Here is an 18230-nt window from a genome sequence, read left to right on the forward strand (position 1 = left end):
AAGACGATGTGTTTTGTTATGTCATGGACTGTTATTGCCTTGGGAGTCCAAAGAAGTGGATGGATTCCTGGGCGAATCAGCGGTAATGTCAACGGGACTAACTGAGCTCGAGGAAGCATCTTTGCACGTCTCGCACCGTTGTTCAAGCAGCATCAACCGCGAAATGAACATTCTGGTATATTGTGATCATTTAATACTGTAGGTGTAACTTATTTTAGACACCGCCAAAGAACTGGTGCATTAGACTATATTGCAAGTGAAGTCTCTAAAGAAATGTTGGTGGTGCACAAAGATGTTCTAAAAACAACCGGAAGAAGTGAAGGTGACAGTCGACTATCAACATGGCGATTTATGAGTCATTGACTTAATCATTTAATTAACCTATAGGCTACAACGGAATAACTTTATTTTAGAGACGTAAAAGCACGAAGACCCTGCTCGTTTCAGATGCTACGGGACATCCTGGCATTTGGTGGTTTTCAAGCGGTTCCTCAACTTGACACTACACGCGCACTGTGCGCTTTGGCTCAAAACGAGCAACGCCGCCGTCTCGGCTGTGTTGTTTGAGTGAGAACCGGACGCCAGTGGATGCCGCAGAGTTGTTTGGGTCGAAACCGAAACAAGTGAAGGGTCAGGGGGCTGTTTTTGGGAATTCCCCATCCGACTGCGCCTTATTACACAATGGATGACTCGGGGATAATTCGGCGTCGGAGGCTGCAGGTGAGGTTCGGGTGTAATGTGTTTGATAGTATCTCTCATTTGACAGTTAGTTCCATGTAGGCTACACTCATGTCAATAGAAATCGTACAGAATGTGCCATTGAGTTGAGATTATGTTCAATACCATTTTTAGGCTAATATGTTAATAACCAATTACCCACACACAACATCCTTTTCAGAGCATGTGTTATAACAACTGTGTTATTCATTTATGACTTCATATGCTCAGCTGCAGAAATCTTGATTTAATGTATCTCAGCAGAGGTCATATTCATAAGATACTTGGCGACTCTATGTCTATAATGCCATTCAAGGTAATATCTCCATAATGAAAATGTACCGCCATGCATATTGATATGACATGTTCATATTACTGAAGCCTACGTGTTCATCCATTATGAAGTAGCCTGGTTAAGTACGGGTCACCCCTCCCCCTTGGAGCGTGATTCAGTCAAGTGAACTGAGCTGAGCGGTCAGCCAGGCAGGCAGGCAGGCAGAGTGCCTCATTAGGGCTGGGCAGTATAGTGATGAAGAGGAGGGAGGATAGAGAGCTGGGGATGGAGAGACTGGGGTTGACCATTACTCCGTTTCTTTATTGTGCTGGGAAAATCCACCTCATGCCATTGTCAACACTCTCAATTCCATCATGTGTCGGTGCACATATGCTTGACTTCACAGTATTTTATTTTACCTTTATTTTACCAGGCAATTCAATTAAGAACAAATCATTAATTACAATGATGGCCTGGCAAGAGGCAAATGGCAATGTAAGACTAAATGGACAACACAGACAGAAGACACTGGCAACAGCACAAACACAACAGCAAACAAACAGTGGATGTGTGTGTGAACTAAAACATAAGGCAAAGCAAACTAGTGACATTGTGTGACAACTATAAACATCTACATGTCTCAACAACAAGCATGAGTCATGAATGTGCATAAGGAAGATGTGTGTGTATGCCAGTGTGCTTCTCTCTGTGTGTTTATGAGGATGAATAGTGTCTGGATGACCATCCTTCAGATTCATCCAACAGCTCATCTCCCTGGAGTCCCATCATCCCAGCCACTCTCACAACCGTTAGTGTCTGTTTAAAATCCCCCTTCTGGCGCATCTCTCATCTCTCTGCGCCATATGGTGACACACCCCACTCCCACAGAGAGCAGATCAAAGGTCAGCCCCATAATGCACTGCTTCAACATGACTAACATGAAACAAACATCTTTGTATCTGCTCCAGACACTATCCCTCCAGCCTCCACACACACACACACACACACACGCACACACGCACGCACGCACGCACGCACGCACGCACGCACGCACGCACGCACGCACACACACACACACACACACACACACACACACACGTATATACATGTACAGTATGTACAGTAGCATACAGGGGAAGGACCGATCTGAATAATGTGTGGGGTATTGAGGATTGTGTGCCAGCCAGTGGGGATGACATGACACTTCCATACTACAGTATGACCCTCCTCCCCAGCCCCTCTCCATCTGTCAGACATGGGACGGTAAGCCAATCACTGACACTGACTGAGGTGATGAGTAGGCCCCTGTCTAGGTTCTGATCAGCCCCCCAGACTCACTTTCTCACCATTGTCCTTCATGTGTCCACGAAATGATGGGGCCAGCGGTGGTGTAGCTGTGGGCAGGGAGTCCAGCCAGTACTGTTTCATTACAGCCGGGGCCCTTTCTCCTCCGGCTCAGACAGGAGGAGCTGAAGGGCATGACGTCAGACGACCATTTATAGTGCTGCTGTTTCTCCTATCTCATGGCAGGGTCCGGCAGCAGCATTACTCTCTGCCTGCCTCTGTCTGATCCTCATGGCTGGCTGGTGTCTTAGCCAGCCCATCTCATTATCAGAGAGCTTCACAGAGATTACTGCCAGGAAGTGGTCTGGGGGAAGATAATTAAAGTAGCACCATATTGCTGATATTGAGGTGTTGTACAAAAGCTGAAGAACATACGCACATCCGGGTACTTTTTGCAGGTGCTGGAGTTCTAGGTGAATTCATGTTTAATAGAAAGGAAAAACGCTGCACACTGTTGCTCATGCTCCCAGGGGATTTTATTACAACAACGTTTCGACCATTAGGTCTTCATCAGCATCCATATCCCAGCTGGGGGTGGAAGGTTCTATATACAATGCTTTCAGAATGCATTCAGACCCCTTGATGTTTTCCACATGTAAATAGTTTTTTCCCCCTCATCGATCTACACACAATACCCCATAATGGCAAAGCAAAAACAGGTTTTTAGAAATGGTTGCTAATTCATTAAAAATGAAAAACAGAAATATCATATTTACACAAGTATTCAGACCCTTTACTCAGTACTTTGTTGAATCACCTTTGGCAGCGATTACAACTTAAAGTTTTCTTGGGTATGACGCTACAATCTTGGCACACCTGTATTTGGTGTGCTCTGTCAGGTTGGATGGAGAGCGTTGCTGCACAGCTATTTTCAGGTCTCTCCAGAGATGTTAGATCGGGTTCAAGTCCAGGCTCTGGCTGGGCCACTCAAGGACATTCAGAGACTTGTTCCAAAGTTATACTTTTTTTGCAAATGTATGTTAAAAAAAACAGAACATACATAAGTATTCAGACCCTTTGCTATGAGTCTCGAAATTGAACCCAGGTGCATCCTGTTTCCATTGATCATCCTTGAGATGTTTCTACAACTTGTTTGGAGTCGAGCTGTGGTAAATTCAATTGATTGGACATGATTTGGCACACACCTGCATATATAAGGTCCCACAGATGACAGTGAATGTCAGAGCAAAAATTAAGCCATGAGTTCGAAGGAATTGTGCGTAGAGCTCCGAGACAGGATTGTGTCGAGGCACAGATCTGGCGAAGGGTATCAAAACATTTCTGCAGCATTGTAGGTCCACAAGAACACAGTGGCCTCCATCATTCTTAAATGGAAGAAGTTTGGAACCACCAAGACTTCCTAGAGCTGGCCGCCCGGCCAAACTGAGCATTCGGGGGAGAAGGGCCTTGGTCAGGGAGGTGACCAACAGGACAACGACCCTAAGCAAACAGCCAAGACAATGCAGGAGTGGCTTCGGGACAAGTCTCTGAATGTCCTTGGGTGACCCAGCCAGAGCCCGGACGTGAACCCGATCGAACATCTCTGGAGAGACCTGAAAATAGCTGTGCAGCGACGCTCCCCATCCAACCTGACAGAGCTTGAGAGGATCTGCAGAGAAGAATGGGAGAAACTCCCCAAATACAGGTGTGCCAAGCTTGTAGCGTCATACCCAAGAGGACTTGAGGCTGTAATCGCTGCCAAAGGTGCTTCAACAAAGTACTGAGTAAAGGGTCTGAATTCTTATGTAAATTAGATATTTCTGTTTTTTATGACATTTGCATACATTTCTAAAAACCTGTTTTTGCTTTGACATTATGGGGTATTGTGTGTAGATTGATGAGGGAAAAAACAATTTAATCAATTTTAGAATAATGCTGTAAAGTAGCAAAATGTGGAAAAAGCCAAGGGGTCTGAATAGTTTTCGAATGCACTGTACATCCCAATCACTTGTATTCTATTAATTTTTTAATTTCTTATTGAAAGGATAAAGCTCCTTGAGATGCACCATCCCGTGTTGAAACGGTCACCAGCGCACCACGTTCTGCTCTGGGCTGAATACACAAGTATATTGTGGTGCATCCGTTGGAACAGTGACTTATAACTGAGAGTTCAACCTCCCCTCTGGGCCACAGCATAGTATACTGTACTGTACACAGCATTACAATCAGGCAATATAAACATGAACCTGAACTGTATTTGTAATGCTGCCAACCACAGCAATCACAGGACAATACAGTCTATTTGAATATTCATAGACATTTGACGTATGTTTTGTCATTTTGTCACAAACATCCCAATGTGGTTGCGACTCAGAGGGACCATTTAGACTCCTCAACCCACAGTGCAGAACCTTCTGGAAGAGCAGTCATCCTCGTCACAGAGAGGGGGTAAATATAGAGCATAATTGTTTTGCTTTCAAATCTGTGATCAGTCAGTGGGAACGGTACGGTTGTGACAGAGCTCCATCTGTCGCCATTCCGCTCCAGATCCATCAGATTCAGAGCAGCCAGCCAGTCGCTGTGCTTTTAGTGTGTTTAACATTCAGAGAGCGGAAACTCAATTACAATCTCTTTCATTAGTCTCAGCTTCCTGGATTGACTAAGTCAATGACACAATGGCTGGCCATTGATAAACTCTAGATTTCAGTGTGTCATGAGTTTCTCCCCATATGGCCTGACAAAGTGAGAGAGCATTAAAATATTGGTTCAACAATGAAAATCATGTTGTTTGTAGGGCAGCTTGAGGGAGTGACCTGCATATTTTTTTATTAGAAAACATGACATTTTAACGTACATTATCTGACATTCTGATGCAAATCTAAAGCAAATGAATAGTTAGGAGGGGAGGCACCTTTTGTCAGACCACTCTCCAGACCAGATGTTATTCCATCATATATGCGCTGATAGGATACATTGGCTCTCAAGCAGCTAATCTCCTCTCCTGATCTCATTTGTTTTTTTTTAACCTATATGCGTCCCTGAATCCCTTTACTATATCCCTCTTCCATATCCCACTCCTGAGTTGGCTCTGTGGAGTGACCTCCTCCTAAGTATCCCCGGTCCATGGTCCAGTTTCCTTCCTCCAAGGTAGGGCCCTGTCCATGGTGCTGATTCCTTCCTCCAAGGTAGGGCCCTGTCCATGGTGCTGATTCCTTCCTCCAAGGTAGGACCCTGTCCATGGTGATGATTCCTTCCTCCAAGGTAGGGCCCTGTCCATGGTGCTGATTCCTTCCTCCAAGGTAGGGCCCTGTCCATGGTCCTGTTTCCTTCCTCCAAGGTAGGGCCCTGTCCATGGTGCTGATTCCTTCCTCCAAGGTAGGGCCCTGTCCATGGTCCTGTTTCCTTCCTCCAAGGTAGGGCCCTGTCCATGGTCCTGTTTCCTTCCTCCAAGGTAGGGCCCTGTCCATGGTGCTGATTCCTTCCTCCAAGGTAGGGCCCTGTCCATGGTCCTGTTTCCTTCCTCCAAGGTAGGGCCCTGTCCATGGTGCTGATTCCTTCCTCCAAGGTAGGGCCCTGTCCATGGTCCAGTTTCCTTCCTCCAAGGTAGGGCCCTGTCCATGGTGATGATTCCTTCCTCCAAGGTAGGACCCTGTCCATGGTGCTGATTCCTTCCTCCAAGGTAGGGCCCTGTCCATGGTGCTGATTCCTTCCTCCAAGGTAGGGCCCTGTCCATGGTGCTGTTTCCTTCCTCCAAGGTAGGGCCCTGTCCATGGTGCTGATTCCTTCCTGCAATGCAGGACATTTAAAACTTGTAATGTATTTTACGTTTTAAAAGGCTTCTGAAGTTTGCAATTGTCACGCTGGTATAAAGGATTTTGGAGACAGGCGCAATAGGGGTTTTAATACACCCAAAACAAACACGTATACAAAAACACTGGGCTGTACCCAAACAAAAGAGCGATGGTAAACCTCATTGACCGACACAATACCCATAATACACAATATATATAGCACGCAGCATAACCGCTGCACCAACGCATAGGTACTCACACCACCAACGGACATGGGAACAATAACCGACCCCCCAATGGAAACCAAAGGACACATATATACAAATACTGATCAGTGGGAATAGGGGACAGGTGTGCGTGATGAAAGTTCCGGAGGGATCCGTGACAGCAATTTACATTTTGAAATTTCAGACTTGATTTTCTCTTGCTTAAAATGTATCAACCCCGACAAACAATTCCATGAATTATAATCAACATAATAATTCACATTTCCTGTTGCTGCTGGATTATTTTCCTGAAGTAAAAAACTGGCTCAAATTAAGATCCTACACCTGTAGGGCCCTGTCAATGGTTATGATTCCTTCCTCCCAGACAAATAGAAGGTCGCATTCTCTTTGATGCACCACATTGTTTTCTTTGTTGTCTAGACATGCCTCAGACACGCCACAGCAGTAAAGGGCCCTATTGAGGACATCAGACAACGAGCAGACTCATTTTGATTAAATGCTGTAGTCGGCGTAGTGCATCCTGCTTTGTTCCTTTGGTTTAATACCTCTATATTCAGAAGGTTTTCTCTTCATTCTTTCTTACTCTAACTGGTCTGCACTTGTAGCATAAAAAGATTTCCGCTCTTTGTGTGTCAAAGCGAACTAGATAATCATGTTATGAGAGGTTACATGACCTGGATGAAAAAGTATGCGCAATGGAGAGTATCTATTGAAAGTGCATTTCAGTACAGGCATAGACTCAATATGGATCTATGCCACAGCTCTTAAAGTGGCAATTATAAAGTGATTCACTGGTATGTGCAGTATGACGGGTACGAGCCAGATAGCTTTATGATGTTGTGTCTGAGATATGTTCATACACCTTCCCCATCGCTAGTCTCTCTCTGCACTGTCTTCCCTCCATCCACACTTTCAAGTAATGTACAGAGCTCTGATGGCTCAGGATCAATTAGTCTGACCAATGGAGGAGTGAGGAGGAATCAATAGGTTGAATATTCGGTCGTTCTTGTAAAGAGGAAGTTGTTTCTATTAACACGTAAACCCATGGGAGGAGCTTAATATACACCAACAACTATCGATGACCTTCGGCTTGTGCTGGGTGTAAAACTCATGTGAGTATCTGACCTTACAATGGTGAGGTTACTTCTCTTTTGATCCAAAATTATTTATTTCGTATTCACTCCTCAATCAAGGTTCTACTGCCTTCTCTCCCAAGCATTCATAGCTTTTACCAGCTCTCTCTGGGGTAAGACTAAATCTGTGGAGTGTTCCATTTGACACTTCAAGGTAACTGAGTGTTGAAGGTATTCTGCTATGTGGGAGGTTTGTCCCTGGGATACAAAGACATTCCACTAGACAAGCACACACTGTGGAGAGGGTTTCTCTAGTTGTTCCAGAGGGAGAACCTTATGAAGAGGATCACACACATTATTCAGTCTATTTCCTATAGGGATGGAGAAAAAATCGATACAATTACATATCGCAAACATTATTTTTGGATGATATTAAGTATTGATTTGTAATAATAAAAAAGAATACAAATAATTGTAGGTAGAGATAGTTGTCTGTACCTGTCCCAAAACTCCTGTATTTTTCATCCTATAGCTTGTTCTCCATCTTCCTTTTTAATAGTGAGCCAACATGTTTTCAGCACTTTTATTTCCCTGACAGATCAAAACTCTGTCACATACTTGGAAATGAGCGGACCAAGGCGCAGCGTGAATTGAGTTCCACATCTTTAATTACCAAAGTGAAACTAGAAACAAAATAACAAAACTTACAAAGACCATGACGACGTAGTGCCCAAACACACTAACACAAACAATATCCCACAAAACACAGGTGGGAAAAAGGATACCTAAATATGATCCCCAATTAGAGGCAACGATTACCAGCTGCCTCTAATTGGGAACCATACAACTCACCGACATAGACATACAATGACTAGAACACCCCCCTAGTCACGCTCTGACCTAAACACCATAGAGAACCAAGGGCTCTCTGTGGTCAGGGCGTGACAAACTAATTTTATCATGCTCTCTCGTCTCTCTGCAGCAGACATATAGTGAGCAATATGTTCGGAACATCAAATCGCAATATAAAATCATGATAATCGCAATACATATCATATCAGCTCCTGAGTATTGTGATGATATCGTATTGTGAAGTCCCTGGGAATTCCCAGCCCTAATAGCTTATAGTATACATGTAAGCACACACACACACACGCACACGCACACACACACACACACACTCAAACAAACATGTACACTTTAGCTCAAGATTAACCTAATATTGTATTGATTGTTACTGGTTGCCTGTCAGTCAATGCTAATGGCATCTTGACTGAGTCGCCCGTCATTGACAGGAGTGGATGTGGAGTGGCTAATGCATTAATTAGCGCTCTACACAACACACACCTGGGAAACGGGCTCAGTGTTAGTCACCAAAGTGATGCCTGTGAGCATTTGGACTTTCTGGATCCTCTTTTCTCTCCATTATCTCTCTGTTCACCTCTTCTTGGCCTTCTCTCTCTTGGCCCCTCTCTTCCCCGATTTATTTTGCAGTACCTCTTGGTCAATTTGCAATTTTTCTGTCTCTTTCATGTTCTACATGTATGTCTGGAGAGAGTGGGAGTATGTTGTAGTGAATGTGTGTAAGAAGTAAGCAATCAGGGACACAGACAGAGGCAGAATCAGGCTCTGGTTGAGGCTGAAGCTCTAGGCACCACAGAGCTTAAAGGGATACTTCATCCCAAATTACAAAATTACACATTGGTTTCCTTACCCTGTAAGCAGTCTATAGACAAGGTATGACAGCAATCCATGCGTTAGTTTTATTTTCCTGGCATTGTTTCCAAATGCTAATGTTTTAGCATTTTTGGCACAAATCCCATTCAAGTCATGGTACCAATATTAGCATTTTTCGCGCATCATGTCCAAATCCTCCGAAAATATCTAAAATTGACTGTGAAGCTCAACAATGTCACTTATAAATGATTTGAACATGATGCATGAAAAACGCAAATATCGGTACCATGAAGCATTTCAAAGAGCCAGGCTGGGGTAGGATTTGGCACTTCTCAGCGTTAGCTGCTGTTCCAGCCCAGTGTTCTGGGTCCATCTGGGACCCAGGGGAGAGATAGGGGGGTGGACCCACTGTTCTGCTCTGCTGGGGGAACAGAGAGAGAGAGAGAAAGAGAGAGAGAGAGAGAGAGAGAGAGTCAAAGTCACGACTTCCGCCAAAGTCGGTTCCTCTCCTTGTTCGGGCGGCGCTCGGCGGTCGGCGTCGCCGGTCTTCTAGCCATCATCGATCCACTTTTCATTTTGTTTTGTCTTGTCTTCCCACACACCTGGTCTCAATTCCCTCATTACATGTTGTATATTTAACCCTCTGTTCCCCCCATGTCTTTGTGCGGAATTGTTTATTGTAAGAGCATGTGCACGTTTTCTCTGGTGCGTGACGGGTTTTGTACCCATTTGTTTGTTGTTCTGGTTTCCGGTGGTTTTATGAATAAAACTGCTCCGTTGATTACCCAGTTTTGCTCTCCTGCCCCTGACTTCCCTGCCGCCAGTTACGCACTCCCTTACAGAGGGAGCGGTAGAGAGAGTGTTGGTCCACTTCAAAGCACTGGTCCACATTGCTGAAGCACACACTCACATATACAAGCACATAATGCACTTACCCATCCTCTCTGTTCTGTTGTTTCCTGGTATCTTTCCCTCAACGGAATTCATAAACAAAGACACACAGAATACCTGTCACGATCGTTAGAATGATTGGACCAAGGCGCAGCGTGCGTAGAGTTCCACATGTTTTAATCAATGAAACTCACCAAAACAAATACAGAAAACAAACGAACCGTGAAGTAATTGCAGTGTTAACAGGCACTACACAAAAACAAGATCCCACAAAGCACAATGGGGAAATGGCTGCGTAAATATGATCCCCAATCAGAGACAACGATAAAGAGCTGCCTCTGATTGGGAACCATACCAGGCCAACATAGATATATAATCACCTAGATGACCCACCCTAGTCACACCACGACCTAACCAACATAGAGAATAAAAAGCTCTCTATGGTCAGGGCGTGACAGTACCCCCCACCCCCCCCCCCCCAAAGGTGCGGACTCCGACCGCAAAACCTGACTCAATAGGGGAGGGTCCGGGTGGGCATCTACCGTCGGGGGCGGCTCCGGTGCGGGGTGAAGTACCCACTCCGCTCGCGGATACGTCATCTTCAGTGGCGGCTCTGGTGCAGGGATCGTCGCCGGAAGCTCCGGACCGTGGATCGTCGCCGGAGGAACCGGACCGTGGTTCGTCGCCGGAGGAACCGGACCGTGGGTCGTCGCCGGTGGAACCAGACCGTAGATCGTCGCCGGAGACTCCGGACCGTGGATCGTCGCCAGAGGAACCGGACCGTGGGTCGTCGCTGGGGGCTCTGGACCGCTGACCGTCGCTGGAGACTGGACCGCCGACCGTCGCTGGAGACTCTGGACTGCCGACCATCTCAGGAGGTTCCGGACTGCGGACCGTCTCAGGAGGTTCCGGACTGGGGACCGTCGCCGGAAGCTCTGGACTGGGCACTGTCGCCGGAAGCTCTGGACTGGGAACAGTCGCCGGAAGCTCTGGACTGGGCACTGTCGCCGGAAGCTCTGGACTGGGCACTGTCGCCGGAAGCTCTGGCCTGGGAACAGTCGCCGGAAGCTCTGGACTGGGAAATGTCGCCGGAAGCCTGGTGCGTGGGACAGGCACTGGTGGAGGAGCAGGCACAGGACATACTGGACTGGGGAGGCGCACTGGAGGCCTGATGCGCGGGGGCGGTACAGGTGGCACCGGGCTGGTGACGCACCTCAGGGCGAGTGCGGGGAGGAGGCACACCAAAACAAATACAGAAAACAAACGAACCGTGAAGTAATTGCAGTGTTAACAGGCACTACACAAAAATAAGATCCCACAAAGCACAATGGGGAATGGCTGCCTAAATATGATCCCCAATCAGAGACAACGATAAAGAGCTGCCTCTGATTGGGAACCATACCAGGCCAACATAGCTATACTGTATAATCACCTAGATGACCCACCCTAGTCACACCCCGACCTAACCAACATAGAGAATAAAAAGCTCTCTATGGTCAGGGCGTGACAATACCATGTACTGTATATATTAATGTACTGTATATGTGAGTCTTTATAGCAGAGGCGAGGTCCAAGTGGACTAAGAGACTGAAGGGAGGTGTCAAGTCATAACATTCCATTGCTTAGCTTATGTACCAATGTGGTGAGGTGACGTACAGGGGTTTAGTTGATGTCTGTTTCTCTGCTTCTAATCACCTCGTTACCTGTGAATCCCTCTAATGTTACCAGTACCTGATCTCTGTTGTCCTCTCTTTTTCTGCCTTTCTTCCAGAAGGATCTGCCACTGCCCCGCAAGAACAGCAGGTTAGTACATCTTCCCTCCCTCCTGGCCAACTGGGCACTCCCTATGAAACACACCCCGAGCCAGGGGAAGTGTGTGTTTGGAAACAAGAACTCTTTTATCAGCCGAGGGCTCTACTGTCCTGGTTGGAAGATTTCATCCCTGTTGAATCCCAGTTGAGACATGATTAGCATTTCAACACCCTATTGAGGGTTTGAGGATACTTGAGAGGTACTTAGAGGGGAATTAGAATGAATGGAGGAGGCAATCCTGCAGTCTGTCTGGGTAGACAGCGCTCTGCGTCTGATCGCTTTCCATGGTGCTGAAACACTTCCTCCTCTTTCTTTGTCTGTCTCTCGCTCTGCCTCTCTCGCTCTGTCTCTGGCTCTGTCTCTCGCTCTCTCTCTCTCACCCTCCTTCTCATACCCTAGCTTGTGTGTGGCAGGGAAACAGCCCCAGTGTGTTATTGTCTGTGTCAGCAAGACAAAGATATGGCTGAAATGATTGATTGTGTTAATTAAATGTTATAATACGTTAATAATGTGGTAGATGAAGCTTTTATCATTCTATCATTGTGTGTGTGTGTGTGTGTGTGTGTGTGCGCACGCTTGTGTGTGTTTAAAATCACAGCATACAGAACACAGACCCAAGCAGTCTCTCTGTGTAGTCTCTGTCCCTACTTCCATCCAGTCCCTCTCTCTGCCTTTCTTTGTAACCCGTCTCTTCCCCCTGCCCATATCACCCACACCATACCCCTGGGAAATAAACCAGGAAATGAACCTGGGGACCGTGCTGACCTCTGACCTCAGTGACCACTGGTCATCTCCTCTATCTTTCCCTCACAGTGGTATTCAGCTTTCATTTTGTCCCCTTTTTAGTCATCAACTCTATGCTCTCCTCCAGAGATGTACCATCTGGGTTCATTCTGTTTCAGTCTGGTTCCCATTCTAGGCCTCCCTCCCCATAGACCAGTATCATCCATATCATCCATTATAGATGAGCTCACAATCATCTACTGCCTTGATCTATTCATCTGGATGGGGTGTCTCCTCTATTGTTCTCAGTAGGCTTGTATTTATCAGCACTGATGTGGTTTTACATTTGCTTGGATGAATTATGGAATGGGTGTGCACATATCTAATCTTAAATATCTGTTTTTTGTTATGTACGACATGTCCACTTGTATACACACATATTGCAGATAAACACACACACCTCTACCACCTTCTAGCATCAGCTTCAATTAACAAGCTCTGGACTTCTTTGAGAGTCTTCTCCTCCTCCCTGGGATAATGAATTCATCATCCCTTCCCTTGCCATGGCCCTTACCCTTGAGACACGACCAAAAATTCCCTGTCTGGTTTTTTGTTCCTATTTAAAATCAAAGACAGCCTCAGCCTCCCTCCCTCCACCCCCCCCCCCCCCCCCTCTCTCTCTCTCTCTCTCTCGCTCCCTCCCTCCCTCTCTCGCTCCCTCCCTCCCTCCCTCACTCTCCTTTACTGACGTTTGTCTACCGCCACAGCACTCAGACACCGGTGCACATCTAGAGGTTGAGGGAGTGTTTGCGATGACATTTTCAAGGGACCCTGCTGCTTCCTGACTCTCACTTCTCAACTGCTCTCGTTGCTTAGCATTACGCTAAGCTACCTTCACTACGCAAGCAACATGTTCCGACGCACCAAAAGGTACAATATAAAACAAAGGGCACTGTTAAATAGGTCAGTGTGTCCTGAGCGGTGGGGGATTCTGTCTTTGTAATACGTGATGTTGTTCCCTGTCCTCCCTTTTGTTTTTATCCTTTTCTTATCCCTCCCTCCCTCCATCACCTCATCTATCTGTGTTTCTCTCCCTCCCTCCATCACCTCATCTATCTGTGTTTCTCTCCCTCCCTCCATCACCTCATCTATCTGTGTTTCTCTCCCTCCCTCCATCACCTCATCTATCTGTGTTTCTCTCCCTCCCTCCATCACCTCATCTATCTGGGTTTCTCTCCCTCTCTGTGTGTGTGTATCAGCTAAGTGTACATTAGGAGGTGGTTAGCATTGACAGTGCGACTGATGTGTTTGTGCTTATAAGGTCACCGTGAGTGTGTGTGTGTGCATGAGTGCGTGAGTGCGTGCGTGCGTGCGTGTGTGAGTGTCCATCTGGTTTTGTATTTCTGCTCAGTTCTGCTGAGTGAGGCTGTCGAGTGACTTAGAGTAGTGTTTATGAAGATTGCTGTGTCAGTGGTTCTACAGACATCCTCTATGTACCAGCTAAGATAGGACTGTATCATTATTTCAGGCTTAATGTAGTATTTACTAATCAGTGACTCAAAAAATGAAAGGTGACTGTTTGATTATATCCATGGCTCTGTTTGAATCAGTTTGACTCAGTGATGCTGAGATAAACTCTTTGTTGAGCGATGACTGTAAGGGGATACGTACAGTTGAAGTCGGAAGTTTACACACACTTAGGTTGGAGTCATTAAAACTCGTTTTTCAACTACTCCACAATTTTCTTGTTAACAAACTATAGTTTTGGCAAGTTGGTTAGGACATCTACTTTGCGCATGACACAATATATTCTTCCAACAATTGTTTACAGACAAATTATTTCACTTATAATTCACTGTATCACAATTCCAGTGGGTCAGAAGTATACATACACTAAGTTGACTGTGCCTTTAAACAGCTTGGAAAATTCCAGAAAATTATGTCATGGATTTAGAAGCTTCTGATAGGCTAATTGACATAATTTGAGTCAATTGGAGGTGTACCTGTGGATGTATTTCAAGGCCTACCTTCAAACTCAGTGCCTCTTTGCTTGACACCATGGGAAAATCAACAGAAATCAGCCAAGACCTCAGAAAAATTTTGTGGACCTCCACAAGTCTGGTTCATCCTTGGGAGCAATTTCCAAACACCTGAAGGTACCACGTTCATCTGTACAAACAATAGTACACAAGTATAAACACCATGGGACCACGCAGCCGTCATACCGCTCAGGAAGGAGACGCGTTCTGTCTCTTAGAGATGAATGTACTTTGGCGCGAAAAGTGCAAATCAATCCCAGAACAACAGCAAAGGACCTTGTGAAGATGCTGGAGGAAACAGGTACAAAAGTATCTATATCCACAGTAAAACGAGTCCTATATCGACATAACCTTAAAGGCCGCTCAGCAAGGAAGAAGCCACTGCTCCAAAACCGCCATAAAATAGCCAGACTACGGTTTGCAACTGCACATGGGGACAAAGATCATACTTTTTGGAGAAATGTCCTCTGGTCTGATTAAACTAAAATAGAACTGTTTGGCCATAATGACCATCGTTATGTTTGGAGAAAAAATGGGGAGCCTTGCAAGCTGAAGAACACCATCCCAACCGTGATGCATGGCAGCATCATGTTGTGGGGGTGCTTTGCTGCAGGAGGGACTGGTGCACTTCCCAAAATAGATGGCATCATGAGGATGGAAAATTATGTGGATATATTGAAGCAACACCTCAAGACATCAGTCAGGAAGTTAAAGCTTGGTCGCAAATGGGTCTTCCACGTGGACAATGACCCCAAGCATACTTCCAAAGTTGTGGCAAAATGGCTTAAGGACAACAAAGTCAAGGTATTGGAGTGGCCATCACAAAGCCCTGACCTCAATTCTATAGAAAATTTGTGGGCAGAACTGAAAAAGCGTGTGCGAGCAAGGAGGCCTACAAACCTGACTCAGTTACACCAGCTCTGTCAGGAGGAATGGGCCAAATTTCACCCAACTTATTGTGGGAAGCTTGTGGAAGGCTACCGTAAACATTCGACCCAAGTTAAACAATTTATAGGCAATGCTACCAAATACTAATTGAGTGTATGTAAACTTCTTACCCACTGGGAATGTGATGAAAGAAATAAAATCTGAAATAAATCATTCTCTCTACTATTATTCTGACATTTCACATTCTTAAAATAAAGTGGTGATCCTAACTGACCTAAAACAGGGAATTTTTACTAGGATTAAATGTCAGGAATTGTGAAAAACTGATTTTAAATCTATTTGGCTAAGGTGTATCTAAACTTCCGACTTCAACTGTAGCTCTCTGACACAGAATATTATAAAACAGTTAGTTCTAGCCATGATCAACATCATTTTGCTTTAATCTCAGAGAAGTTCTCCTACTGTGCCCCAGTCCCTCTGACTCCCAATGACTTCATTCTCTCCTGCTGATTGGCCAGGGATTAGGCTGCCTCTGGCCTGTTATTACTGCAGTTTTAACACACACACCAACACACACAAGCACCCACCAGACAGAAAATACTTGACTTAGTCAGCATGCTGATTAACAAGAAGTCTGTTGTGCTGATGGTAGTAGTTTAATATGAATTTGTGTGTTCAATCATCTCATAGTGCCCCTGTATTATTATTTTCAAACACATGTCTATATTCCCATTACACTGCAGTGTAATAGATCTATCGGTCTGTGTTACCATTTTAAGTTATCAACATCTTTCCCTATTTGTTTTGAATGGACATGCCATTATCACACTACATTATCTTCCAGTCACATCCTCAAGTCAAAGTGGCTTAGCAAGTGAGGAGAGAGAGTGAGGGAGAAAGAAAGGGGTAGAGAAAATGAGAGCGGGAGAGAGAGGGAGTGAGTAAGAGCACAGGGCCCAAGGGTAATATCTCTATCTCAGCCTCCATCAAGGACCAACACACTGGGGTTATGTGAGCAGTGAAGACATGCACAGGCCTCGCTCTCTTTCTCTCTCTCTCTCTTTCCCTCTCCTTCTTTCTTTCTGTCCGTATCCAGCTCTTTACAGATTAAACACGAAAGAGAGGATGACAGAGAGAAAGAGAGCTAGTGAGCGAGAGAACGTCCTGGGATGAGTGTCCATTCAGCTGTAGTCAGGCACATGCGTACACACGAGTCTCTCCTCTTTTTATGTGGGGGTGTGTGTGTTTCCGTGTGTGTGTGAGCTAAATACAGATGTAGTGGGTGGGTGTGTTCAGGATGGAAGGAGTGAGAGGTAAAGAAGATAAAGAGGGAAGGAGAGATAAAAGGAGAGATAATGAGTGTTGATAATCAGACAGTGTATGTCCCTCAGGTGCTGGGCTCAGGTGTACCTCATCACAAAAAAGATCAGAGTGAAAACAACACGTCTCCATCCCCAACCCCTCCCTGGAACACACACACACACACACACACACACACACACACACACACACACACACACACACACACACACACACACACACACACACACACACACACACACACACACACACACACACACACACACACACACACACAAACACACCTCCATACACACACACCTACACATACCTCTCCCTCTCTAATGGCCACACCTTAACCCTTACAAACAAACAAGGCCATCAGACCACTATTACACAGTACTTAAAGGTAGACTCAGTAATATGAGGTAGATGCAGAAAGTAAAGAGCGTAGTGGGTCAATTTTCACAACAACTAAGAGCATTGAAGCACAAGGCTCAACTTCTCCACTGTTTTGGTGCCCTGGCTGCCACGTTGTTCACAGTGTGAAGCGAACCCGTGCACATATGCAGATACTGTGTGTGACTGTGAGAGTGAAGTCTTGCATCTCATTTATCTCAATATATCTCCGGTGCTGCTCGTGCCAATGTCATTTCGCTGAATCTACCTTCAACCAATACCACACATATCACACATCGAAGGAGGTAAGTGGGGTGTCAAGATACCTGGGCCAGACCAAAGAATCCGTCCTTCTGAGTGGTCTCCTGTCTCTCAGGGGATGTTTGGATTCAATAGCAGTAGCTTTGGTGGAAGTGGTAGCATTACTCCTCTCTTAGAGTAAAAATCATTTCAGTGGAGTAATGGGGCTTTTATTCTCTTTGATCTTCTTTAGTCCCGTCGGAGCCTGACTTCAGTTCCAGGAAAAGTCTACCCCCTCAATACTGAATCGGAAGAATGCCACTCTTGACACTGTCCTGTTTCTCTGTCAGCCTCTATGTTTCTAGACAAAATAAGGGATCTTTGTTAATCAAAGACAATAACAAGAAGCTAATGTTTTGTCTCTGAGACTGCAACGTCAAAAGCTGTTCTAGCTTTGAAGTAAGCCCCTAGACCAGTGGTATTCAATGTTGGGGTTGTAATTAAAATTTTAAAAATTAAGAGTGAAGATTATTGTATGGGACAATATACAAACGTTTTTGAGAAAGATAATTTGAAAATTGTTATTTTATTGAGTAAATGTATTTATTGGTTTCTTTTTTTATTGGAGTGCCGATGGGGTGGCCAGAAACTCTTGGCGAAAAAATCGTTTGAATATCACTGCCCTAGACACTGATCTATGGTCAGTTGTGATTTCCCTTAACTGGCTATAGCCCCCACAACAGTATGGCATTGGTTGAAGCTCAATGTTAGCTGGGCATCTTTTAAGCCGAATGTCAGGAGTTCTAAAACCAGACCAAAGCACTTGGATTGCGCAGCAACAGCGCTAGTAGCTAGCTTTCACCAGTCAGATGAGAGGCAAGCTACAAGCAAAGGAA

The 18230-nt window shown here is 45.3% G+C and overlaps 1 protein-coding gene across 1 annotated transcript in view; it reads left to right on the forward strand.

The window, feature by feature from the left end:
* The first annotated feature begins 681 nt into the window (after window positions 1–681).
* Window positions 682–18230, forward strand: part of LOC120044041 (microtubule-associated serine/threonine-protein kinase 1-like) — a 53290-nt gene continuing 35741 nt past the window's right edge. The window contains exons 1-2 of the mRNA XM_038988631.1: window positions 682–720; window positions 11706–11737. Of these exons, the coding sequence (XP_038844559.1) occupies window positions 682–720; window positions 11706–11737 (71 nt within the window). The remainder of the gene's footprint in view (window positions 721–11705; window positions 11738–18230) is intronic.

The sequence above is a fragment of the Salvelinus namaycush genome, chromosome 3 (assembly GCF_016432855.1).
Source record: "Salvelinus namaycush isolate Seneca chromosome 3, SaNama_1.0, whole genome shotgun sequence".
Taxonomy (NCBI): Eukaryota; Metazoa; Chordata; class Actinopteri; order Salmoniformes; family Salmonidae; genus Salvelinus; species Salvelinus namaycush.